This window comes from Rhineura floridana, chromosome 4 (assembly GCF_030035675.1).
Source record: "Rhineura floridana isolate rRhiFlo1 chromosome 4, rRhiFlo1.hap2, whole genome shotgun sequence".
In the NCBI taxonomy this organism is placed as follows: Eukaryota; Metazoa; Chordata; class Lepidosauria; order Squamata; family Rhineuridae; genus Rhineura; species Rhineura floridana.
Genome location: NC_084483.1, coordinates 150,033,688 through 150,061,084, shown reverse-complemented (window position 1 = coordinate 150,061,084; position 27,397 = coordinate 150,033,688). Strand labels below are relative to the sequence as shown.

The 27,397-nt window shown below is 44.9% G+C and overlaps 2 protein-coding genes across 5 annotated transcripts in view; one reads left to right on the top strand and one right to left on the bottom strand.

Annotated features, from left to right (window-relative positions):
* TJAP1 (tight junction associated protein 1) overlaps positions 1-6,231 on the bottom strand; it is a 99,656-nt gene extending 93,425 nt beyond the window's left edge. Inside the window, exon 1 of the mRNA XM_061624779.1 lies at positions 6,210-6,231. The gene's annotated coding sequence lies outside the window, so the exon portion shown is untranslated. The remainder of the gene's footprint in view (positions 1-6,209) is intronic.
* Positions 2,250-26,457, top strand: DLK2 (delta like non-canonical Notch ligand 2). 4 transcript variants are annotated; one of them, XM_061624784.1, is made up of 6 exons: positions 2,250-2,334; positions 7,435-7,536; positions 13,917-13,980; positions 18,762-18,892; positions 19,772-19,916; positions 20,635-26,457. In XM_061624784.1, exons 1-6 carry the CDS (start codon positions 2,265-2,267, stop codon positions 21,401-21,403), a joined length of 1,281 nt encoding a protein of 426 aa, XP_061480768.1. In that variant the 5' UTR covers positions 2,250-2,264; the 3' UTR covers positions 21,404-26,457. The 4 variants fall into 4 exon arrangements, with proteins under 4 accessions (XP_061480768.1, XP_061480771.1, XP_061480769.1 ...); XM_061624787.1 differs by lacking the exon at positions 2,250-2,334 and adding an exon at positions 2,419-2,745; XM_061624785.1 differs by lacking the exon at positions 2,250-2,334 and adding an exon at positions 3,061-3,130.
* The last annotated feature ends 940 nt before the right edge of the window (positions 26,458-27,397 follow it).

The window sequence follows — 27,397 nt, the reverse complement described above, 5'->3', positions numbered from 1 at the left end:
TTATGAGACACTAATTTGAGTTAGCAGCTCAGTGGGGTTTGTGGTCTCTCTCCAGCTGGTTTCCGCTGTGCCCCCACCCATCACTCTCAGCCTCCCTTTAGGGATTAGAGTGGGCAGGGAGCATTTCACCAAATTCCTGAGCAGCAATTTTTTTCCTCTTTGCTCTGTGGAATTACTCTCAAGGGGGGGGGGATGCCATAGCATCCTCTTGTGCCCTCCACTTAGCATCTGTGCCACTGATGTTCAGCTGGTTCCAAGGAGCAGGTTGCAGTCATCTGACAAAAGGGAAGCGGCACCAGCTGACTTTAGCAGGTAATCTTTGTCTCTGTGATGGCAATTTGAGAGGGTAGCGTGCGGAGGAAGCATCAAATGGAATGGAAGCAGAAATACATCAAATGCACAAAGGCTCCTGTCTCCCTCAGTTCCAGTTCCTCACACTATAGGATTTAGTTAATCGACAAATATATCTTTGACATGTTCCTGATTTGGGTGCAGCAGCTGATTAGTTCAAATAACTTGGTTTTAGCCTCTGGAGGTATATGGCAGCAGGCAAAAAAGAAAGAAATATGAGAGTATCAGTGCAAGCTCTTCTATGGTTCTCTTAAGCCATGCTTTCCTCTGAGGAAAAAAAATAGACTTGGCCCAATAAGATCTCATAGGGAACACAGAGAAATCTCAGAATAGCTTATTTACATAGTGAAAGCTCACCCATTTTGCTTTCCCCTCCCCCTTAGCGTAGCTTTATCCTAAGCTTTCAGAGCTAGACAAGAAGGTGCAAATATTTTCCTATTGCTATTCTTTTTTCTGTCCTTGAGGCTTAATCTATCTGAGCCAGGGGTCTGTTCTGGAATTGGTTTTCAATAGCTGGGCTTAGTTCTGCTAAAACCAAGTTATTCAGCTTTTCAAATCCAATGAACGAATAACTTCAAGCCCAGATCTACCTTGAAGAGATGCATAATGGAGAAACTCACACCTTATCATTCTTTACCATGCCTGGGAAAAGCCACTAATAGCCTTTGCTATACTGAAAGACCTTAATAAATTCCTCTGAAACTATAGAGAATTGCCATTCTAGCCAAGGTATTCAGTGAATGCATTCCTCTGTACACTCTCGTTCCAGAGTTAATAAAGGTTACTGATCTCTCCAAGTTGTTGTTTCATTCAGTATGGAGTCTCCTTTGGCTGAAAGGTGATTTAGGAGGCTTGTGTTATGGGAGGTAAGGGGATAACAGGACTCTTTTGATGAGAAGGAAATATTTCTGTCTTCTCTGAGATGCGTTGAGCCTAAGATTTACAAGCTGTCAGAGCAATGGTTCATGTAGCTCAGCATCCTGTCTACTGACAGTAGCTACCAGACAGAGACCTCAGTGCAATTTACATGATGCTGATGTCTATCATCTGTTGTTAATCCCCAGCCTTCAGGGAAAGCAGAAGCTGCATTTTTCGTTATCCTCCTAGGGACTAGCGATCAAGAGATCTGTTCTCCCTTTAATCCTTTTTTTTAAAAAAGCCATATATGCTAGCTGCTGTCATGAACATCCTGTGGCAACGAATTCTACATGCTGATCATGGGTACAATAGTCTTCCCTTTTATTTTGCCACAAAACAAATGCCTATCAATTTCAGCAGAGAATGGAGGATTTAAAATAAAAATAAGAATTGTGGGGAAAAAACCAGTTTGGCTCTGTCCGTACTACCCCGTTGCGCAGTTAGGTAGTTTTAAACTGTGGATTTGGTCGTCTTATTGTGGTATGGGAGCAGAAGGAAGGGCATTTGCTTTTAGATACTGAATGTATTACTTCAAAATGTGGAGAGCACTTGGAGGCCCTCCCGCTCATTCTGTTAAACAGGGCTCTGCCCCAAAGTCCTGCCCTGCTGGCACCACTGATGCTACCCATGATTTTAGACACCTCCCAGAGCTTTTCTCCCAGAGCTTCCCTAGACACTCAAATCACTGTCATAGCCAAAAAGTCTTGTAAGGTTCTCTGAGACTGTCTATCCCAGCCTTTCCCAATTAGTAGGCCACCAGATGTTGTTGGACCACAACTCCCATCAGCCTCAGCCAGCATTGCCAATGGTCAGGAAAGATGGGAATTGTGGTCCAACAACATCTGGTGGCCCACTAGTTGGGAAAGGTTGGTCTATCCTCAGGCCAAGGGGTTAGCAGGCCAAAGCCTGCGGCTCACTTAGGCTGCCGTGAGGAGGGAAACGATCTCCCAGCCTGGCTGGGAGGGGGGAGGAGGCGCCAATCCTGCTCCTAGTTCATGGAGAGGCGTCTCCCCTCCCCCCCCGCTCCCTCCCCCGAGTCTGGGCTGAAGGAGTCGCAGGTGAGAGGTGAGCGGGGCTGGGCGCGAGGTGTGTGCGTGTGGGAGTCCGCCTGCGGTTTGGGGGCCCTGGTTTCCTGGCTCCCTCCTTTCGCGGCAGTCGGGCTGCAGGAGGCGGAATGTCCCAGGGAGGGAGTAGGGATGTGTAGCCACACGCAGCCCCTGGCAGCCGGCCTGAGCGTGCACGGCAGCAGCAGTAGCGGCGGCTGCTGCAACAGCAGGCAGGAGGAGCAGCAGGAGGAGCGGGGAGGCTAGCAGGCAGCTTCGCCGCGCCTCCCGATCCCCCCGTGCCCGGGCAGGGCAGGGCAGGGCAGCCCCCCTTGGCCGATCCCCACGCTAGTCTCCGGACAAGCGGGAGGGCGGGCAGGCAGGCACACCCCCAGGGGAGAGGAAAAGAGCCGTCGCCGCCGCGATCGCCGAGGTGAGGACGAGGGGACGCTGGGGGGGGGTGTTTTGGAGGGGTGGGCGTCCAAAATGGGAGCGGTGTGTGTTAGGCAAAGCACGAGGAATGGGAAGGGAGGGGATCCCTGGGAACCGGGGGAAAGGTGGTGCCGAAATGGGAGGGAAGCTGGATTGGGAGAAAGGATCCGACAGCACGCGGAGGAGAGCCTGCAGCAGCGGACCTGGGGGTGGGAGTGAAGGGGAAAACTGAAGAGGCGGACGATGGGGCTGCCCTCCAGATGCTGCCCCCCCCTCGGTACCCAGCGGCCCTTGTTGGTTGTTATGGCTATGATCGGATGGCGGCTGCCTCAGGATCCTCCTTTCCATGTGCGCCGCATGGGTGAAGAAGAGCCCCTCCGCGCCTGGTAGGAGCAGCAATAAGGGTGCATGCGGGGAGGGTCTGCCCTACCTTGGGGTGGGGCTCTCGCGAAGAGGATGTCAAGAGGGATGTCTGCCTGGCAGCGACGGCGGCAAAAGCACATGGGACTGCGCGGGGCTGCGGGGCGGGATGAGCGGGAGTGATCCCTTCTCCTCGCTGAGGGGTGGACGCGATTTCTCTGGGCCAGATATCCATAGGGCAGCGACATCCCCCAGTCCCTGGGGCAGGGATCTGGAGGCCGGCCTGCCCTATCCTCCAGTGAGGGCAGAATGCACAACAGTCGGGAGAACAGGCAAGCGCATGGGGTGGGGGAGGCCAAGCGCCTTTTTGGATCTGCCTCCCCACCTCTCAATTAGCGAGGTGGTTGACCCCCGCAACCCGGAGGGGCTGATGTGAAATGTTTTTACAGTCAAAATAACACAGGTTCTAGAAAGCAGCAGCATTGTCCCTAATATAGTCTAGATTCGGAGCCTGTGGAGACTTCCCCACCAGCCTCAGCCTGCCCTCACCTGCCTTCCTTCTTACTTACATTCAGTCCAGGGGGTGACACAGACTGTCAAGCTTCCTCCTCAATTTCAGTGTTAAAACACAGCAGGGAGGAGGAGGATAGGGACAAAACTAGAAGAGCCTGTCATTGGCTCTTCCTGTTATTGGCTCTGCCAATTCCAGTGGGTGCCAGTCACCACTGTTCTATATCATTTTTCATACCCTAATTCACTGAAACCCATTTCACACATTACACAGAGGCAGGGCAAAACCTGGGCTTGCCACCACTTGCGCAATCAACATGGAGTTGGAGTCAGACATAACTTCCTGTCAGGTGGACCCTTATGATAGAGGTGTTTGCCATATTTATACATTACCTTTTTAAATGTACTCTTAAAATATCTTAGGTGTGCACCTAGAAATGTGTACTCAGGAGGATCTGCTGGCTTTACTACATGACAAAGATTTTTCTTCTACCACTGAGTAATGCATGGTTCTTTTGTTCTTTTTAAGGAAACAGTGCCTGGCCCAGCATGAAATTAGGGTGCAGATTTGGGGAACCATCAAAAGGGATAACAGTGGAAAATTCTGGAGGAAAAATCATGTGTACATTTTGGGATAATCTGTAGCCCTCACCCCTGTACAATGCCTCAGTCCAATAATCCATCTGACCTAGCCTCTGTTGGTTGTTAGTGTAACAACTCTTCAACATTTTCAGTTGGCTCTCTAAAGCAGAAAAACAAGCATCCTGTCTCCAAATCTGCCCAATCCAATAAAATCCACAGACCCAACTGATCTAGCAGCGCATCCTATGCCTATCCGTTGACCTGAAGATCAGTAATCAAAGGGTTCTGTCTATGGATTCTTGATTCTGATACTCTGATACTCAGCCCACTGACAATCCACTTACCTCTCAGACCTCTTCCTATAACACCAAATGCAGTTACATGGTCTATAATATTTTCTTGACACCACCCACCCATAACCTTATAGCTCTATCTGGGGAACTCCAGTCCAGTTAACCCAATGAAGACATCAATTTGCAACCCCATTTGGTAATTCCAAAACCCATTTCTTGTCTTCAGAACTGGTAACTTCTCCCACCCCACTATAAACAAGTAGCCCTCTACCTCTGAATAAGAGAGATTCAGTTTGTCATGTTGAGAATCCCTGGCGGTTGCTTTTGTGATGCCAATAATTGTGAAGGATCCTTCAGCATGCTTCAAGGTATTGAAATTGTTGTTTGAGGAATAAAAACACAAATTTAGGGGAGGGAGGAATAATTTGTGAAAAATTGTTTTAGGATAGCCTTGAACTCCAAGGGGTCATATCTGGCTTGGAGACTTTATTGGGCATGGAAAAGAGAAATGACCTTTTCAATGACATGTGGTATTCAGCTGGGGTCCTAACAGCTCAGGAGGAACTGGCTGCCAACTGTTCATCCTTAATCCATAAATTATTTTATAAGATTCACAGGAATCACTTTGCCCTCCTCTGATATGCAGCAGCTGTTCAGTAGCACAAAGAACCCCACCATAACACAATACTTTAGGGTAGGGAATGAAAGCGAATCTTCTAGCCAATTGTAACAACAATTGGAATTTAGGGAAGTAGTAGAGTACAGTTACCCAAAGCAGACCATGACCAGAATTCTATATATGCTAATAAAAATAACAGCCTTTTAATAATCAAACGCGACTAGAATCTTTATTTGAAAGCTCCCCCCCCCCCGAAATATCTTTCCAACACATTCTATGTCATTGGAATCAGCAGTTGTGACACAGATGTCATTATCTTGTAATAGTATTACCATCTTGTCACATTAGGTGTGACCTGGAGGTATATGATCTACGCTACAGACTTTTATTAGTTTTATACCAGTTCTATGAGGATAGCTTCACTCAAAGAATGTTGGGGATTTTAGTTTAATGAGAGTACTGATAATTCTTCTAGAGAGACCTAGCCCTTTACTCTCAAAACTATAGGTCCCAGGGCACTCTCTCAAGAGTAAATAACTGTTAAAACAATAATTCTGTGGTGTAGATAAGTATATAGTCTATATATGCCCTCAGTAGGTGGATCCTAGCATTTAAAGAAGAGCAAATATGCAACACCTGGGTACTTTGTGTCTCAAGGTTTAGGAGAACTCTCATTCATGTACTGCTGGGTTTCAACTATATTGCTTTGAAGTCTCTCCTTGAAGTAGGTAGTTTTTTATTTTTCTCCCTTTTGTGCCTGGCTAGGAGAAAAACACATCTTCCCTATGTTTCCTTCTTACCAGATTGCCTCTATATTACATTACATCCTCACTGTATTGTTAGCCACACGTAACTGGACATTGTGAACAAATTCTATGCCTGTAAGAAAGGCTTGAAACAATTCTATTGAGAATATTTGCTCTGGCCTCCTGATTAGCAAGAGTTTTCTAGCATATACTTCCATCAGGTGTTCACATTTCCTTCAATATAGTAGGGCCACAAGCTTTTACACTAAAGTTGGATAATTATTTCATTTTCCGGAGCCAGACTCTTTTTTTTTAAGTAAAGATTCATGTATGTTGCCAAATGGTGCCTACTTACCTACAGTAGTCCTGTGTGCTGCAGTACCTCCAAGAGAAGGTTACAGGGTGGCATTGGGTACTAACTTCATCTCAGCATTACTCATCTCCCAGTATTACTGTAAGGGTACTATAATGCACCCTTTTATGCTGCTTAGAGTTCTTTGGAGGAAGGGGAGGGGCCATAGCTCAGTGACAGAGCAAATGCCTTGCATGCAGACAAAAGTAAGGTCTAAGGTTCAACCCCCAACATCTCCAGTTAAAAGGACCAGTTAGGAGATGATGGAAAAGACCCTGTCTATCCAAATAGACAATACTGGGTTATATAAACCAAGAGTTTTAGTACAGTGCAGCTTCAAATTTTCATAAGATTGAATGCAAATGTTTTAATACAACAAATCAACCTTACCATCTCAAGAAACAATAGTACTGCTTCAGAAGGATAGATGGTAGACAGAAATGTCCGACAGTAGTTCTAGATACGCAGCAATAGGAAGAGCAATAAATAAAAACCAACATTTAGTGGCGTTTTAAACTTCAGACTGGTGATTTTCCAATCCTTACCTCCAGAACTCAACCCACATGTGCATAAAAGTGCTCCTGATTATATTTACCTCCTGCCTAAGACTGAGAAGTTAATTCTTTGCTCTCCCTTGACTCTTAATAGAGACAGGAGCATCATTATGTAGGCTGTAATACTATTTTGTTTAACTTGGAAGCAAGCCCCATTGAATTCAAGGAGACTTGCTTTGAACTGACATGCATTTTTTTACTCTGCAAATTTCATCCTATGAACAAATGTCATGTTACCAGCTGCAGAACTCAGTACAGCTAGAGGTTTGCATGAAGTTGAAATGCCACAAAGAGACACTTTCAAATAATAGTCTGTGATTGAGAATATCCTTGGGGTGCTTTGATGGGATGCATGAGTGTGGGGGCGGTTACTGTACTCTCTTTCTGAGGAGAAGGTGATAGGAGTTTGAAGGTAAAAGAGGTTTGTTTTTTTTAAAAAAAGGGTCTCACAAGCAGTGGTGTATTTTTTTTTTCAGTGCAGAGGGGCCAATTCTGGAACTCCACGGTTCTAGCGCTTTTAGCCTCCAGGCCAAGGAAAAATACAGTGAATTTTTGTTTTGTTTTAAAGAAGAATCAAAACTCATAGTAATAATAGTGTTTGGAATGTGAAATTCCATGATAACACCACAGAGATGCCAACCTATTGATCTGACTTTGCCTTCATGTCCTTGTAGGTGACTATCTCGGTGGGGCCACGCTGACCATGCTCAGGAGCTTCTGTCTTCAGCTCATGTCCTTGCTTTGGATCCTGGTGGCCCATCACCATTTTACACAAGGTAAGTATTTGTTAAATGTTCCTTTGGTTTCACTTGGGCATGAAGTCTCCCACAACAAAAAGGAAGGGATGGATTCATTCAGCTCTGGTATGCAGAAGCTGCTCTTAAGCCTTAGCAGTGGGTTTCATGACTAAACTGTCCTGTATGCTGTAGAGTAGGGAGCCAAACAGACGTTAGGTCCCCGAGGTCGGGTAGTTAGGAGAATGTTTCTGGCTACAGAGAAAGCAGCTGCTACTTCCTTTCGGGGAGAGGGGCTGCTTTCTTATATGGAGAAGAGCCATATAAGTGGTAGAGGACATGCTTTGCATGCAAAAGGCCCCAGGTTCAATTCCTGGTGTCTCCAGATAGGGATGGGAAAGAGTCCTGTCTGAAATCCTGGAACGTAGGAAGCTGCCTATGCTGAGTCAGACCATTGTCCCATCTAGCTCAGTATTGTCTACGCTGAGTGGCAACGGCTCTCCAGGGTTCAGACAGGGGTCTCTCCCAACCCTACCTGGACATGCCAGGGATTGAACCTGGGGCCTTCTGCATTGCAAACGAGATGCTCTGTCCCTGAACTATGGAGAGACGTTGCCAGTCTGCGTCGACACTGCTGAGCTAGATGGAGCAATGGTCTTCCTTAGTACATGTGTGTGTGTGTAGAATGGTCGGATTTGTCTCTCTAGCTGTGCGCATATTAAAACAGCACTGGTCTTCCCTATCTTGTGTAGCAAAATGACTCAGCTTTGTCTAACGTTGCAGGAGATCAGCAGAGCAAGAGATCATTGCCTGTGTGCACATGTGCATGTATGACTGACTCCTTGTGCCTGTGTGAGTTCAGGCAGAGAAAATGCCTGCAGTTACCAGGTTCTATAATATAACCCAGCATAGAAACTCCCTCCCCCATCCCAGGTTTTAATCATAGAGTGGTAGCTGAGTTGCCAGCAAGATGGATCTTCTTTGATTATGTACAGAATAGATTGTAGGAATACTAACAAATGGGACTCGTATACCATTGTTTCTATGACACTGAATGAAACTGTTAATCATTGCAGAAAGTATCCAGAAGGGCAATAGGGTCATGTGAAAGGAAAATGTTGTTCTTAGCCCCACACAGATTTGCCTGCTCGTGGTCCAGTGCTCTGTTGGGTTCTTCTCAGGTAAAACTAGACGTTACATGCCAGTTGTGTGTTTCTTTCCCTTGTGCTGCCTTTTTTTTTAATATAAAGAAGCCTCAGTAAGCAACAGATCTGAGTGGAGGAATGGCACAGAGGAGGGGCTGCTTAACCCTTCCCCCTGGTCAAAATCATCCTCCCTGCTTTTCCACCCAGATTGAGAATTTACCTGTATCTTTTCTCATGCAGCTGGAAAAGCAGCAGGAGGGTGATTTTGAGTGGGAAATCAGTCAGATTGGAAAGAGTTAAATAGCTCTTCCACCATGATGTTCTTCTGCTCAGATGTGGATTTTCTGAGGCTTCTTTGCATTTAAAGAAATGAATGCAAGAAAGAAAAGCACAAAGGACAGTAATACGCAACTAGTGCAACATCTAAATTGGCCCAAGTGCCAAAACTTGTTCCTTTGCATTTGCCCCAGGTCTCCTGGACCTGAGCTGTGCTTACTCCCCACCTTCGGTGTTCTAAGGCATGCAGTGACACCTACTGGACATTCTGTGCAAGGCCTTAAAATATCCCTGGTCCATGATGCCATGCCAGAGGGCCAAACTCGACAATATGTTCAGTGCATGATCACAATTGTGTATCCTAATATATTGCTTACAGATAGTAGCTGTTGGAAATCCCCGATCTGCATCGCGATCATGGTGTAGAGGAAAGGGTTTGTTTTTTTAAAAAAAACTTTTTCCCCTGCACCATTTTCATGACCGAAACACACACCACCGCGCGTGAAGTAGTAGTAGTAGTAGTAGAAGAAGAAGAAGAAAGAGCTAGTATTTGTCCTGGGTGGAAACTGCTATATGAATCTATAGCTGTTTTCCTTCCAGGGCAAACAGCAGCTCTGGGGGGCAATTTTTGTTAGGAAAATGGCACTGGTGGAAATATTTAAACTCCCCTCCTTCATGCCCTTGAAGACTGCTCGGAAACTTAAACTGGTACAAAGAGCTGCAGCCAGGATGTTAACTGGAGCTGGGCTCAGAGAACATACAACCCCGCTGTTGTACCAGCTCCACTGGCTTCCAATCTGTTTCCGAGCACAATTCAAAGTGCTGGTTTTAACCTATAAAGCCCTATATGGCTTAGGTCCAGGCTATCTGTTAGATCGTGTCTCCCTCTATGACCCTGTCCGAGCTTTGAGATCATCTGGTGAGGCCCTGCTCAATATTCCATCTTTCTCACAAGCTTGCTTTGTAAAAACACAGAATAGGGCCTTTTCAGTGACTGCCCCTAGATTGTGGAATTCCCTCCCTAGCGAGGTTGGACTGGCTGCCTCACTTTCATCCTTTTGTGCCCAGGTTAAGACTATTTTATTCAGACGGGCTTTTAACTAATATTGTCTTTTTTAACTTTTACTGATTTAATCTATTTTTAATTGTTTTAAACTGTATATTGCTTGTTTTTAATCGATTATGGTTTTTATTTGTAAGCCGCCCTGAGTTCCTTGGAAATAGGGCGGGGTATAAATATTTTAAATAAATAAATAAATAAATAAATAAATAATGCCACAGTCCAGATTGGGTTCCTCTGCAGCTGCTATTTTAAATTTAAAACAACAACAAAAATACATACAAATTTGATCAGGTATGTAATGTATTGTTTAGTTTAGTCCTGAGAACACAGGTTCATACATCAGAAAATTATGTTCCTTAAATTCATTCCTTCTCCACTGGAACTCTGGAAAGTGTCGTTCTCTTAGGGGGGGCTAGTGATCACTCATAGTAAATTCTCAGCTTCCTGGCCAAATTACATTCCCATGGTTTCTTGTGCGAAGCCGTGGTAGATAAACTGGTATAAAACCAATGTGAATTTATAAGTCTTGTGAGCATGTGGGACCCAACAAGATCGCTGGGCCCTGGGTCCTCCCTCGCTGCATAACACCTTGCAGAAGAAGAAACAAGGAAGGCAAAGGTTAGCAGACAGAAGCAAGAGAGCCTTCAGGTGCCAAAGGACAAGCAGAAGGAACACAACACCTGGAGGTGCAGGCAGGGAGGAGAAGAGAGAGACTGATATGACAGGGCCAGAGAACAGCTCAGTTATAGCCTTGGGCCCATTTAAATAAATAAAGAGAAATCAATCTGCTGGAAAGGTTCTAATACTCATCTCAAGTGCTGGGACGGAGGAATGGAAATACTGATAGCCTCCAAGGCAAATTTCTAAAATGCTCCTCAGCTATAGTTGCTTTGGACAGTCCTTCCTCTGTGTACTTCCTCTAAGTAGCAGGGAATCTCAATACAGCAGTGTCGGACTCCCTTCCTCAGACTGTCTCTCCACTTAGGCTGGGGAAACAGGATGCACCCTCTGTTTCACCATGGTTTTCTTTAAGTGGATGGTGTCGCCAGTTTTGTGCCATCGCATGTTCCATTGCAAGTGTAGACCTGAAATCTCTAGCAGCAGCTGCTGTCTGAACAAGCTCCCTGGTGGCAATTGCAGACTTCCTGTGGGTCACTCACTCTTGTGTCACTACTAGCCACTCTGAACAAGAAATGTAAGCTTGGGAAAAGGAGGACACCGCTGGGTGAGCCTGGCTGCTAAGTAAGGCTGCAATCCTAAGCATACTACTAGGGAATAAGTTGTATTGAAGTAATTGAGATTCACTTCTGGTAAACACACTTAGCATGGTGCTGCATTCTCTGTAGTGCAAGGGGTGGCCTACCAAGTTGGACCCCACCTCTCATCAGCCCCAGCCAGCACAGCCAGTGACCAGGGATGATGGAATTTGTATTCTAGCAACATATGGAGGGTTGTAGGCTGTCCACCCCAGCCTTAATGCTATGGTGGTGCCAGTGATGTGCTGTTTCTCTTCCTCAGATTATGTCTCTCCACTTAGGTCATTTTGAGACTTTGGACTTAATGGACTTGTGGTGGTGCTGGGCAGATCTTTAGAGCAAGGGTCATTAATGTGATGTCCTCTGGATGTTTTGGAGTACAGCTTCCAACATCCTTAGCCAGCAGGGCCAATGGTCAGGGATGATGGGAGTTGTAGTCCAAATCGTCTGGGGGGCACTTACTCCAAAATGTGGTAAGCTAGCCCAGCTGCATTTGGGAGCCCCTCCTGTTCATTCTGCCGAGTATGGCCCTAGACCTGCGCTCCAAAGTTCTGTCAGCCTTCATTCTGCAACAGTGATGTGGTGACTACAAATGTAATGGAGGGCATGGCAGCTGTGCTGCTGTGGGGGGAGGAATGTCTGTTGCTGTCTAACAAAAGGAACCCAGGAGTCATGCTGGAGAAAGGGAGTGCATATTCTTCAAAGGGGTGGTCGAATTTATTTTTAAAGGGCAAATAAGAAGTGCTTGTGAGCTAAAGTGGAAAAGTATTGCTTGGCAAAATGTAAGACTTAAAAAGATTAATTAAACCTTTCCAAAATAGCATAGATTTGGTGGAGAATTGTCTTGCTGACAGCAGTACAATGGGTATTCTCCAATGGGATTTTCCCATAAATGCCTTTGGATCCATGCTGCATTGTCTGCTAGAATCTAGTACAAATATTTATTATATTTTGCTTCCTTCATACTGTCCGCGCTTAATGAGAGAAGCTACTTAAACCTGATTAAAATTTGGAGTACTTTCATATTAGCTTTTTTCAACAGTATGAGCACAAATTTGTTTGTTTATATTATTTTAACAACATTTATATATAGCTTAATTTTAAAAAAAATAAACACTAAGTGGTTTACATAAAATAGCAAATATTCATAAGAAAATACCAATAAAATCAACACACTTTAAAAACAAGTAGACATAATAAAATTATCAAAATATAAATAAAACACAGTTGGCTCACTCATTTATTCCTGAGAATCCAGATGCTATCTGCAAACAGTTGTATTCCTGTGTTTTCCCTGTTATAATTCCATCCCACCCCCAAAGTGCTCATTAAAAGCAATTTTTAGAAGTTCCATTATGATAGCTGGATACGTTTTTTTAGGTATGAACACTGTGACGATCCCACCTTTGGCTCCACCTGTCAGGTTCCCACCTACTTGTGGCTACCGCCTTTCACTAGGCACCACCTCAGGACACCACCAGTCAGGATCGTTGTTTTTATTTTTTCTCACTCCGCTCTAGCACAGATCTCTCAAGATCCCACTGCTAGGCAGCACCACCAGCCACTCCCTGTATACAATACTGCTAGAGACTTCGCCTTAGTCTCCCTATGGCTTGTTACTTTGTGTCTGCTGTCCACAACCCCCCTGTATCTTTGTCTATAAAGCATACAATCCTGGGTTGCTCTGGATACTTGACGATGTTACAATTTCTCCCTTCACCGCTGCCACCATTAGATACAGTTTCCCTTCAGCCTTGGTAATTACCCTGCCCTCCCTTCTGGTCTGTATATCCCCAGCCAAGGATCAGGCTTTTGGTAAACCGATAAAAGTATTTATTTGATAACACTAGGAAATAACAAGATTACTTTAGGAATGTTTAACAAGCGTATGGTTTCATATAGTGTCACTCTTATGCTTCCAGTTATATATATTCTGTCCAAATATCAGCCTAATAGAATCCAAACCTCCCTCAGAACTCTGACAACTCAATCCCAACTGCCTCGCACTTCAACTCCTTTCCAATCACTCTCCTCTCAACTCCCCCCAACAACCTCCCCAACTCAACTGTCATCCTCTCATTTATACCTTCAGCCATTCAAACACTTAGCCAATCATCATCCAACATTCTCCAGCATTCTAGTCCATGTACTCCCCCCTCTTATTCAATTCACTTACCATATATCCCTATATAAACCCGCACTTACCATATTTACAGTTTTTAACACATAAGGATATCACAAACACAGCACAATCAACTCACCCTATTTGGACCAGTGTTTTAATGTAGTTGGTGACGGTGTGCAAATCCCACCATTCTTTATTGCCTGCATGCTGTTCCACCACCATTCTCAAACCCATTGCCAATTTCACCTTCAGTGTGGTTATCTGTTTGTCAGTTTTAAAAATTAAAACATTATCAGTGCTGGTGCACACACATACTCTGTTGAAGGCAGCATAACTGATTATGTTGAAAGGTCTTGCAATATAACAAATGGCAGTGACAGGTAGTTCATAACTGGGGAGACTACAGGCTTGAAAGGAAAGCGGATTCTGTGTACTTTTGCCCCAACACAGCAAATTGTGACCGGCGCACTGTCCTATGCATACTGATTTCAGTTAGCAATAGCTTGCTTTCCTGACTTCCTTGTGCATTAAGTCCTGCTCTCTGCTTTGCCTTGCAGGTGATGACTGCAGTGACCACTGTAACTTGGCTCATGGCAGCTGCGAAGAGGACGGCAAATGCAGGTCAAACAATACTTTGACGATGTTGAAGAAGAGGGCTGTTCAAATACTGTGTCACTCCAATCCTGGACATTCTGTGCCAAAACTCCCAAGATTTAGTGTCCAGTTAGCACCTATATCTCATGGCTGGTCCAAGACATTTTGCTGCCTGAGGCAAAGGGCAAGATGGCGCCTCCTCCCATTCTATGTATAGAAGCTTGATTCTTAGTTCAATATTGATGGTGGGGCAGCATCCTCCACCATACCTGAGGACAGCAAGTTGGGATTAGATCACTGTTCTTCAACCTTGGATCCCCAGATGCTGTTGGACTACAACTCACATCATCTCCAGACAGCATGGTCAGTGGTCAGGGATGATGGGAGTTGTAATCCATCAACATCTGGAGGCTCAAGAATAGTGACTTAGAGGACACAGAGTAGGCTTAGTGGCACACACAGATCTATTCGCCAACACTTTGCTTCCAGTCCCTCTTCCCCTGCCCCAGCATCTGCTGTCTGAGGCAGCGGCCTCACTGCTTAATGTTAGAGCCAGCATCCAAACATCCACGTCATAGGTCACATGTTTTTTCTACACTGAGAATCTCTGCATGGAAAACGAATGTGTACGTTATCCTGTGTTAAGTGGGACATGAAAGTTTACCTCACCGGCAATCCATAGAAGAGATGGTTGTTGTGTGAAGCAGATGCCCACTTCATGGACAAAACAGATTCTGTCTTTGCACTTCATACATCACACTCTTTATAGTAAGGCGATGATTTCAAGCAACCCAAATGGATGCAAATCAACCTAGTTTATGTCAGCCTTGCAAACAAGTCCACCAATGTTACTAGTCCTCATTTTAAAAAAGAAAACTAGGATGCTTGCCCAAATACCATGTTCATTTGTGAAAAAACAAAACAAAAACAGGTTTTGTTAACCTTCCCTGCTTAGTTAATCAGAAGTAATTCTTACTTGCCATAGACAACCATACTCTTGTTCCATTTGCATTATTTCAGTCTGGGAAAAGTGAGTTTATCCTCCTGTCCTGCTCCCATTGTATTTTACAGTGTATAGAAGCCTTTACAGTTCTTAGGCTCACTGCAGCTCTGTGAGGTATGCTAGACTGAAAGAGAATGACTTGCCCAAGGTTACCGAATGAGTGTAGTGGCAGGGTGGGGATTTGAGCCTACTATGGATAACTGAGATGTGTGGATCATGACTGAGAACCATGAAAAAGGTAATTAGGTTCAAACATTACAGTGAGATTTTACATTTATCATACTGGTAGAAGAGTTTATATTCTCGGCAGACCAACCAGGACAGAAGAGACTACAATAGATTCTTTTACAGATATTGCCTGCAAATTTTCTAATGATATCTCCATAAGCTTGAAGACCAGAAACTTTCTTTAAAAATTAACAAACACTGAGATTTTCAGGGATCCGTATTCTGGCCCATGTAATTTGCAGAATCAGAACATCCAGAATTGTGAAAGATTAATAGCCTTGTGTTTTAGTATCCATTTTCAGGGCAGATGTTGACATGCTCTGCAAAAATCTCCCTTAGAACAGCTAAAGTCCTTCCAAATATGCTGCCCTGGGCTGCTAATGGGAGGAAGGGTAGGATATAAATCTAACAAAAAAATAGATCTGATAGGTTGTTTTGTTAGTCCCTGGATAACAGATTTTTTAAAACAATCTATTTGCGAACGGAGATCAGTTAACCTGCTAAAGGACACTGCAGCCTAAAGTGGTTGATGAAGGTCGGTGTCAAAGGGCATTTCCTGTTCAACACCTACTTAAGCTGCTGAAGCTTTATATAGTTATTACAGCATTTTACAGTGCAATAAAATATATTGCATATGATTCTTACCAGCATAGGTAGATACAACATTTCAGAAATTTTATAATTGTATATGTGTGTTCTGTGTTGCTGCCTGTTGTTCCAACACGGCACATGCTTTAAGTTCATGTACACTGAGCTCTAGAAGCTGCATCTAGGTTGTTTCTGTCTTTTTAAATTTGCATTGCCTAAATAAAGGCCATATCTGGAAATCAGTGTTTTCAACTGAAGATGGGAGAGGCTTTTGCATACATTCTATTTTAGATCCTACTAAATCCGAGGATTCCAAATGGGCTCACTGCCTACAAAACAGCTTAACAATATCAAAGAAACATAGGAGAAATAACCTGCTATAACACCGCAATAAGGTTCAAACATTATTTTGAGATTTTACATTTATAATGCTGTTGCCACCTCAGGGCTGCATGCTTGGAACAGAAATCATATTGCAACCCAGTGCTTGATTCTGGAAACACATCCATGCCATATGTGTTACAGTGATGCATTGCAACCATTATAACTCTTTTCAGAGCAAAAACCAGTAGTTTACAGAGCAATCCTGTACTCACATTTTGCTAGGACTGGCAATTTGCCTCTGTTAATGTGGATGCAATAGCCACTGTTATATAATTGCCAGGAGGCAGGGAAAAACACAAAATGTAACAAATGCATGAAGTTGGTGAGAGAAGAAAGGGAGTGGCGTCACCAAAGTGCCCTGCCAATGTTCATGTCAGTATCCCCCTATTCCCCTTTGGGAGTTGTAGCAGAACTCCATGTTTGCAGTGGCTGTTTGCTTTGCTCCATGCAATGTTCCTGCAAGGCAGAAGTGTTCATGAGTGCTTGGCCAGCGGTGGCAATGGTTGGAGAAGCATGCCTAATATTTGGCAGCAGAGAGCTTACCACTGTGAGAGTGAGTGCCTCCCCCCTGCATGGAGGACATTGTTTCCCACTGTTGCGGGGGGAGCATAAGAGCAGTACAGTTCAGACCAATGACAGTTTTCATATACGGGGCTGCAGGGGGGGAGAGGAGGAAACGTGGGAGACAATTGCAGCAGTTATCCATTATGGCAAGGATGGGAAACCTGTAGCCTTCCAGACGTTGTTGGAGTCTTAACTCCCATCAGCCCTGGCCAGCATAACCAATGGTCAGTGATGAGATGAGTTGTAGTGAACAACATCTGGAAGGCTACAGGTTCCACATTTCTGCATTATAACAAGTGTTACTCCTTTCCTTGCTTGCCTGTGTGGAATGTGCTCTCCCTCAGTTGGTGGAGTGGAGTTGGAGGTTGGGTGTTTGTGTCTGGGGTCCTGAGGCAGGGTACCTATTAGGGTTCCAGGAAGAGATGTAGTAGCAATGTGAGCATGTTCTCTTGTGTGCTCAGGAGTCAAACTTGGTGCAAAGTGTCCCCTTTGTGTTCCACTTTCACCCAGTGCCTGCTGGTCCCTGGGATTGTAACAAAGAATGCTAGACTTGGGGGCTCTTGCCCTGATCCAGCAAGTCATTTCTTATGTTCTTTGGCAAGGATGCATAGTCAGAATCACAGATCAGTTGTATCTTAACTGTTAAGAGATCCTGGGCATGCACTCCTGCTTTGTAGATTTAAGTCAGCCCACTCTTGTTCTACCCTGAAGAGCATGAGCTTGTGCATCCTAACCACTCCTTCAGGAGGGCAGGAATGTGCAATTGTGCATTTGTCTGATATTAAAAGAGAAGAACTATCTAGGTGAGTGGCAGACAAGCAAAATCTCTACCCACATGTATGGCGTGTAAAGAAAAGTACACCCACAAAGCCTGGGGTCAATCTTTTTGGCATGGAATAACTAATTGCCGAGTAAACACATGGCTTGCATCTAATTAGTATCAGTTACAGGAATAGCAGACACAAATATGGTACAATTCCCATGAATAACTGCAGTGCTTGATCCTTGGTAATCTGCAGCACGGATAGTGAAAAAGACTAGTTATAAGGCACTTTGGTGCTTGGTAGGGTAGTAAATAAGGCTTGCAACAGTGCCATCTTGGTGCATCCTTTCATTTTAGTATTCTCTTCCATATTTTCTCCATTTACTTAAAAATATAGAAAAATTGCCTTAGATTTGTGCGATAATTTTGCACAGAAAAAGTAGCCTGCTCTATGCCACTGTTACAGCCCAATCCATAGAAGATTTATACAAAAATAAATTTCATCCAGTTCAGTGTGATATATTCCTGAGTAAGTGTGTATACCAGGGATAGCTAATGTGCTGCCCTCCAGATATTGTGGGACTCCAGCTCCTGTCAGTCCCCGACAGCATGGCCAGGGGTCAGGGATGATAGGAGTGGTAGTCCAGCAACATCTGGAGGGCACCACATTGGCTGCTCCTGGATTACAGCCTTAAAGTACAGTTTGGCACTGGCATATTCCTGTTCCCCTGAAAACGAGCCATATGTTACTGAGATGAAGGAGAAGCAGCGATTAAAGCCCGTTTTGCTGTAGATATTGCACATGAGGTGTACACCCTAGATTGTCCCTGACCTGTGGCAGATGCAAATGTTGTAGATTCTTCTGCTATGTCCACCCACATATTTATTCAAATGGAGACAATTTTCTCACCACCCCAGGCAATAATTAGACAGGCACTCCTGGCTTGTTGATGTTCTTCATCAAAACATGTGGTACTCAAAAGCCTCACCCTTCTGCCTTCTCCCCAAACCTCCTCTTTTTTGCCCCACCCGTAGCTCCACCCACTTCTCACCTGCCTGCTACTGCTTCCTGCAAGAATTCTCCTAGTATTCTTGTGTGAGGTGCTTGTCTACATGATGTGAGGGGAACTGAGAAAGTTTGTAAGTCTCCACAATCACCGGGAATTGAGACCAAAACTATTAAATGCAAATCTAATGCCCTGAGATACAACACAATCTTTTTTTCCCCCTGAAAGTGGTGGTGTTTTCTCATTCTAACTTTCCTGTATCCTTTTGTAGGTGTGACCAAGGCTGGGAAGGGAAATATTGCGAACAGTGTGTGAGGATGCCAGGCTGTATCCATGGGACGTGCCACCAACCCTGGCAATGCATCTGTCAAAGTGGCTGGGCTGGCAAGTTCTGTGAGAAAGGTATGTCATTCCACTGGGAACAAAGTGGGGATATCTTGAGTAAATTCAGGACAGGGAAAGGAGGATGTGACATGAAAAGCTGCAGTTCTCTTAGGAAACTGCCTTATACTGAGCCCAAACATAGGTCCGTAGGGTTCAGTATTGTCTATGTGGACTGGCATCTGCCCTCCAGGGTTTCAGACAAGGGTTTTTCCCAGTTAAGGTGTTGGACTACAACCTGGGAGACCAGGTTCAAATCCCCACACAGCCATGAAGCTCACCGGGTGACCTTGGGCCAGTCATTGCCTCTCAGCCTCAGAGGAAGGCAATGGTAAACCCCCTCTGAATACCGCTTACCATGAAAACCCTATTCATAGGGTCGCCATAAGTCGGGACCGATTTGAAGGCAGTCCATTTCCTTTATTTCCATCTTGAAATGCTGGGGATTAAGTCTGGGGCCTTTTACATACAAAATGTGTTTACTACCATTGAGGGATGTCCTTTCCAGACAACTATTAAAGCAGCAGCTATTTAGCTTTAACGGAAGAACCATGTGGCCTTATTAGCAGCAGCAATTCAGGAGACTTCCCGTTTTCTGTTAACAATCTCTTGCACTCTTGACTTTAATCCTTTTTGGCTATATAAAGCTGCCAGGCCATGCCTTTCCAAATAGGTATCAGAAGTGATCAGTGCTTCCTTGACCAGAAGGACTGGGGACAGTGGTGAAGAAACCCACTCTTGACACTGCGGATTTAAGTAACAATTGCCCTGTGTCGATTTTTTAATTCTTGGATATATCTATCTCAATCATGGGGAGGTATCGGGCATGAAAAATCAGCCCTGAATATCTTCACTTTTGACCTGCATTTCCTCCTCCTCCTCTTTTTTCACTTCTTTCAGATGTGCATGTCTGTGAGCACCAGGCACCATGCCAGAATGGAGCGCAGTGTGTCTACGACCGAGATGGAGAGTATTCTTGCTTGTGCCTTGAAGGATTCCATGGAAAGGACTGCGAGCTGAAGACAGGGCCATGTGAGAAGGCAGGGTGAGAGATCCTAGGAGAAATAGATGGAGGCAGGCACAAGGATAACACTTTTTAAAGGCTGCAGTCCTTTATTCACCTGGGAGTAAGTCCCATTGAGCTCAATGGGGCTTATCTCTGAGTGAGCATGTATGGCATTAACTGTAAAAGGTTTTAAAATGCAACATTTTGTGATCAGCATATGTCTCCTTATCACATCATTACATTCTGTGCCATTACCTTTTCAGCATTCTAGCTGTAATATTGTAATAAAATGCCACGAGGAAAGGGCCATAGCTCAGTGGTAGAGCATCTGCTTTGCATGCCGAAGGACTCAGGTTCAAACGCTGCCATCTCCAGGTAGGGCTGGGAACATGTTGTGTCTGAAACTCTGGAGAGCCACTGCTAGTCAGTGTAGGCAACACTAAGCCAGATGGGCCAATGGTCTGACTCAGTATGAGGCAGCATCCTGTGTTCTTATGATCACACATGGGCAGTATGCACCAACTAGTCATGGTTATATTCCACTACTTTTAGAAAATTCTGTTTGAGCCACTCCAAAAGTAGTCCAGGGCATATCTAAGCTGTAGCCTTCTGAGAAAAGTTTAACTACATTTTTTGCTTAAGAAAAGAAAGCGCAACAATGAAGTTTCAAATGGAATGTACTGAGGTTGAGTTTCCGCAGCAGCACCTTGGATGATCCATATGGGTGTTGTAATCTGTCTCTGATTTCTCATTTCAGGTTTCCATGCAAGAATGGGGGACTGTGCCAGGATAAGAATGGCTTTGCTAGCAACTACACTTGCAAGTGCCTAGCAGGATTCATTGGCACACATTGCGAGATCAATACAGATGACTGCCTGATGCGTCCCTGTGCCAATGGTGCCACCTGCCTCGATGGCATTAACCGCTTCTCCTGCCAGTGCCAGACTGGCTTTGAAGGGCGTTTCTGCACCATCAACATTGATGATTGCATCAGGCAGCCATGCAGGAATGGGGCAAAGTGTTATGACCGCATCAACGATTTTGATTGCTTGTGTCCCAAGGGCTTTGCTGGCAAAACCTGTGAGCTCCTTGCTCCAGAGCCAACATGGGTCACTGCATTTCAGCCTGATCACAAGGGGCACAACGGTGCTGTGAAAAGCACAACTGCCAGCAACCCTTGGACAACCCAGTCTGAGCCGATCAGAGTTGTGGTTACTGGGAAGCGAATCACTAGCTACAGTGAGAAATCAAGTGGGGGAGGGCTCTTAATCTCCGTTAAAGAAGTGGTAACTCAGCAGGACTCAGGGCTGAGTCAGCCGCAGCTGATTTTAGTGCTGGTCTTTGGGCTGCTCACTGCCATCTTGGTCTTGGTAACTGTGTTGCTGCTGCTGCTGAAGAACTGGCGGAAGGGGCGCCGGAGGTGCCAAAGCCCCTCGCAGTCTGCAAGGAAACTTCAGGACCAAGAGTGCCAAGTGGGCATGCTAAGTACAGTCTTGCTGGAACCCAGGAAAACAACAGAGCTGTAAGGACCCCAGAGTCGGAGCCTGGCTGACCTCTGTACACCCACCAATGATTCAAGGAATCCTTCAAGCTGTGTCCTGGGGCTGTTAGCTGTGCATCTCCAAAGCACTGAGGGCTCTGATCGAACTTAAGGTAGTGAATTGCCGGGAAACAGGATGTCCACGAGGCAGCAAAACCTTGTTTGAAAGCAGAGTCCTTGAATGCATAAAACTTCAGCCACTGGCTTGGTGACAGCAACTCATCGAAGCGGCCAAGAAAGTGCTGGGTCGGATAAACTCAGCATTGGAAACAGCAAGCAAGGAAGATGGGTGGATGTCATCCTGCATGCTCTCAAACGGAATTGCTAGAATGAGGCGAAGTGTGCCTGAACAGGTTGTAGGAGCTGAAACTTGGCTAGGCCCTTAGGCATCTGGTAACTCTTGGTCAGAGTCACTGGAGGTGTCACATGGCCTGTTTGTTTACTGAAGGGGGCTTAGAAACTGCTCTGTGTATGCCCCCCTGCCACGTCCATAGAGCTCTGGCACAGACTATATGGGATTCCCCATTCTGCCTAGAGGCCTTATGGCCTGTTTTCAAACCCCTTAAGCTCTCCTGAGGACCTAGTGGTGCCATGAGCCAGTTTGCTGACTACATTGTGTCTATCTTTACCATGCCCTGTCTTGATCTGACAGCAAATGTTTGGAACCTCTAAGGGAAAACTTTTCTCTTTTCTCCCACCCAAAGTTTTATTAGTATCCTAATTTCACATCATGCTTCCTTTACCAATCCAGCACCTCATTTTCTCAGCTATGGTGTCAAGAAGGGGCAAAAGCAAACATGAAACCAGTTTCCCTTTCTCAGTCTCAGATAATCAGCCTGAGACGACTCGCCTGCCAGGATAGAAACTGATGTGTGTGAAAGTGGAAATGTGAGGGCTGGATTATTGTGTGGCAGTCCCAATTCCAAGGACTAATGTCTGTGAGAGGACAAACTTGGGGAGTGAACCAGAAGCAACCCTGATAGCACTTTTCAGTAGCACATGAGGGTTTAGGCTCCTCATGCAGGAGTAGGGTGAGAGCTAGCGCCAGAACCTGTGGTAGCTTTTGTGTAGATAAAAAAGTTATTGAGCTGTGCTGATGATATGAGGCAAAGAGTATGCTTTTGAGGATGTAAGAGTACCCCCAAACATGTTTGTCCTATTTTTTCGAACACTGTTTCCCCCCACTGCCCACTGTTCCTGTGAGACTGACCATTGGTCTATCTAGCTCAGTATTGTCTACACTGACTGGCAGTAGCACTTCAGGGTTTCAGACAAGGGTCCTTCCCAGCCCTACCTAGAATTGGCAGGGATTGAGCCTGGAACCATTTGTATGGAATCATGCTCTGCCACTGAACTATAGCTTTTCTCCTTCCAGCTCACAGTTGGTGATGTCATAAAACAAATCATATTTAGCTAAGTATCAGTGAAGGAAAGAAAGACCGTCAAAATGTGCATTTGCAAAAGTGATGGAATGCGCATTCATAGACACATTCAGTGGAGGGCAAAATATTTTGGACAGATGCTGTCCACACTTGAATGGATATTCTGATGCACAGCAAAATGTAGTTGTTATCTATGCATACTGTTGCTCCCAACTCAGTGCAGCCTTAGGTCTGTGCAGATAGACTGGGTAGAAATGCCCACCTGATGGGTGGTGGTTGCGATGCTTTAGTTGGCCCTGTCTCTGACCTCCATTTTTAATCAAAACTTCTGCAGAGAGCTTATGTACCTACAGATCCATGTATAGGCTCACAAGAGGCAGTTTGTGTCCTCCAACAATGGAAGGTACAAATTGTGCATTCAGAGACTTGTTTTGGGCTCTAGGCACATAGTCCCCTGTGCAATAGTAATGATCAACAGAGGTCACAAGTGTTGCCAATAGGTAGAACAGCATTTCAACCTGGGGTTGGATCAAGGTTTCAGACCGAGGATAATGCAGCCACAGCAGATGTCAGCCTGGTTCCCAAGTCAAAGGGGATCTGTTCCTTCTGCTGCCATCACTCCCTTTTGAGTGAACTCCAGCCTAGAAAAATTACCAAGAATGGTGGATGCTCTTGAGAGGCATGAAAATGTTCGTAAAATCTGATCCCCACCCTGTTTCAGCTCAGCCTTTAAATCTCCTGTTGAAACAATAAAAACACAACTGGGTCCGAAGGAGGAGGTATACCAGAAAGATTATTTTTGTAATACACAGTTGATGAATGGTGTAACTTTATAAAATAAATGCAAGAAGTAAAATATAAGAACCAGCACCTCCCTGCCCCCTCTGCAGACTTCAGCTGTCTTAGATTATGTCGCTCCTCATGTTGCCCCATCATGAACCATTGGGCCCATCTCCAAACCACAATGGTTACCCTCTAATCTCAGACCCTGATCTGCCAGAATTGCTATTCTCTTTGGCTCACTATCAGCCCTAAGAGAGAATGGTGGCCTGTCTACCAAGGAAATATGGATGCCTAAAGAAGGATAATAAGTGTTTGGAGAGAGTGGGCTGCCATTTTGATCTACTCTAGAAAGTCAGGGGGAATTGGTCCAAAGGCGGTTAGAGTATTAAAAGCAACATGCTTTTGGGAGGGCAGAGTCATTTCCATTGCATTTTTCCCTGTACAGGCTGCTTTTGTTTTATTTTAAATTTAGTTTTATTTTAAGCAGAGAAAGAGAGCGACTTAGTGAAAGCTAGCCAGTATGAAGCATGTCTTAAGTGTAGGGTGTGAAGCTGCTTCTCCCTCCTTGCCCTGGTCAAACCCAACATGGCTTTTGTGGCTCAGTGTGGGTGGCAAGAGGGCAGTGAAGAAAGCTTCTAGTTACAATTGGCATGACATGAACAACGTGTGTGGGTGTCATCTGTTCAAATCTCTGCACATTCTGAGGCAAGATAAGCTTTTTGAGACCAAGCCTGCTACTCTTGCAGCAATGGCTATATCCTTCGCTCTTCAGATTGCCATGCAAGAGAGTTATACCAGTTCAAGAGTTACCATTACAAGGATTTTCTGGCTAAATTGGCAGTAGTATCACAGATCTCTGTAGGAAGCATCTCTGCCCTTTCTGTGTAGGGAAGAGTTGCATTAGGAACAGATGTGCTTTGCTGCACAATCCTATGCATGTCTGCTCAGAACAGAAGGAAGTCCCATTCAGTTCAATGGGGCTTACTCACAGGTTAATGTGTATAGGACTATAGCCTTAGGATGCATTTGCATGGGCTCCTACTGGGAGCAAGGGCAGGATACAAATCTAATAAATAAATAAAGGAAGGAAGGACGCTTATGTATGGGATTCGGTAATGTAGAGTTAAAAATATACTGTGTTGCATTCCACCCCCTATGGCAAGGGTGGCTAGCCTGTGGCCCTCCAGAGGTTGTTGAATTCCGGCTCCCATCATCCCCAGCCAACATGGCCAATAGTCAGGGATGATAGGAGTTGTAGTCCACCAACACTTTCAGTGGGCCACAGATTAGCCACCTGTGTCCTATAGAATGTACCACTCCCAGTAGCTTCTGCCCCGGAAACAACCAGGGCATGAACTTGGGGCAGCATGCATCCTGTGTATATGAACGAAATGTGCCAAATGGGTGCATCCAAGATTATTATTCCCTTCCTCCTGCCAACCCAGGGCAGACGTGATTTGACCTCTGTTTACATTTGGAAGCTTTTGTAAACCAAATAAATGAGAGCACTTTCAGCAGGTGCAGGTGACTTTCCCAATAGCAATGGAGTGATGCTGAGTTGTGCTTCTTTATACATTAGGCCTTGACTTTTATTTCATTGTAGGTATCTGGGGCTCTCTGGATGCAGAAATAATTCATTGCTGAAGAGGTTGAATTGATGGAGCTGTGTTCCATAGGGAATGTTTCCTTTCTCTCTTGTGTACATCTTTAGTATAGTGAAGTACATGAGTAGAGAAGTCCCTGGTTCAAATGTCATGTTGGTCATAAACTCACTAAAGCACCAGAGGCCAGCCACTCTCTCCTACAATATGGGGAATAATAATAGCCAATACTTCACATTTATCGTAACAAAAACTGACAAAGTAAGTGCAAACACCCCAAAATGGTTTGGCAGCCCCATAACAGGCAGATGTGACATAGTCAATGGTTGAGATCCAGAAGGCCATATGGCAAGTCCCACATGCATGCTGGGGCTTGTGATTCCTTTTATTAGCTGCCTTGAAACCTGGGTGACTTTCCCAAGTGGCACAAAAAGCTGCTCTCCGTGGGAAATAGTGAGAAAGAGTAATGTGCATGCCTAAAGCAACTGTCTGGGTCACAGCCTCTGGCAGATAAAAAACAGATCTGACAGATAAAAAAGAAGGAAATCTTTGGGACCGACCTAGGGTGCTTCCAGACGGCCTGTTTACTGAGCATTCGTCTAAATTTGCTTGTGGGGAGATTAGATGATATTGTGTCAAAGCAAGTGCTATCCTTATCCCACATCGTCCATTGCATTTTCCTGTCACTTTAATCAACTGTAATGGTTCAACCTGAATTTGTGATTAAATCCCAGCTGAAAATAACAAGAGTCTGGAAACACCACTGGTTTGAATTACATATATGGTGAAGCTGAAACTGCACCAGCAAAAGCTGGATTCTGTAGTCTGTCTAAACTCTGCAAAATTGCTTTTCTTTTGTATTTTTTATTTTCCTTCTGCTGGACATTCGAGAGTCAAAGAGCTACACAAGACACTGTTGTCATCTGCCCTAGGAGTCCTGCTGAACCCCTACCCTGATTTTTGAGACTTCCCCAGTTATTGTCTTCACACGTTCAAGCTCATCCTTGCAGATTTGAGAATCAAACTTTTGCTTCAAAACCCTCCAAAGCTGAGATGCTCAGCAAGGATGTGGCAATCTGCGCCCAGTACCAATATCTTCACTTTTACTCTGAAAACACCGTATAAATACTTAACTTTGGAGCAACAGAAAATAAGGCCAGACTGCATAAGGGAAGAAAAGCAGCTAACAGGAGATGGGCCAGAGCGGAGGAAAGCAAACAAGCAAAGCATCTTCTGGATATGTCAGTTTGCTGTAAGGTTTTGTTATGCTGGCTTCAGAGAAAAAGAAATATACAATGCATTGGAGCATCTTTTATCAGAGATCTTTCAGTATATTTTGCTGCAAATGTTACATATCAAGACAGGGCAGGATAGACAGCTCCCAGAAGGGAGGAAGGTTTTCTGTAAGAAAAAGGCCTGGTTTGCACATCACGGTAAGCCAAAAAGTATGGCTCACCATGAGTGTGTGAACATGCTGGCTCCTGGTGACGAGCTCACACCTGCTTTGCTCCTCCCTAGGCTCTGCAGACACACCATACATTTAAAAAGCATGACTTCCCCTAAAGAATCCTGAGAACTGTAGTTTACTCCTTGCAAAGCTACAGTTTGCAGCACCCTTAACAAATGATAGTTCCTGGGATTCTTTGGGGAAAGTCATGTAATTTAAATGTGCTTTAAATGTATGGTGTGTACGTAGCCTTATAGGTTGGTGGAGATGACAGCGAAGCCAAGAGTTGGCTTAGTGTGTTGTTCAAACCCAAGATTGTGGCTAAGGTCTCCTGCTTAACCAGGACCAACCATGGCTACAAATCGTGGATAAGGAGGAGAGACAACTGTAATCATAGATTCAGATGACTCTCTAAGCCAAACCTTGGCGTGGCTGCCATGATGCACTAACAACAACACCTGGGGAGGAGCAAAGCGGCTGCGATCCTTGGGAGTCATCTTATTTGCTATGGTTTGGCTTAGAATGACATGCAGATGTACCCAGAGAGACTCAGTTAAGCCAAAATGCTTGAAGAAGAAGCTACTAGGTTTTCTCAGAATTATTGAGGCTCAATGCATAAAGGTGGATGGGAAGGAGCTTTATCTGAACGGAACTGAAGATGTAGGGATGGCTACCAGCTGGGATGGCTTTAAAATAGAATTGGACACATTCCTGGAGAATAAGGCTATCAATGGCTACTAGGTATTAAGAACTATATTCTCTCTCCA

Excerpts from the sequence above, each read along its gene's own strand:
- DLK2 (XM_061624784.1), top strand. The coding sequence starts at position 2,265 with ATGGAGAGGCGTCTCCCCTCCCCCCCCGCTCCCTCCCCCGAGTCTGGG. Across the intron at positions 7,537-13,916 it reads CCATCACCATTTTACACAAG|GTGATGACTGCAGTGACCAC; the intron begins GTAAGTATTTGT and ends TTTGCCTTGCAG. Across the intron at positions 13,981-18,761 it reads GAAGAGGACGGCAAATGCAG|GTGTGACCAAGGCTGGGAAG; the intron begins GTCAAACAATAC and ends ATCCTTTTGTAG.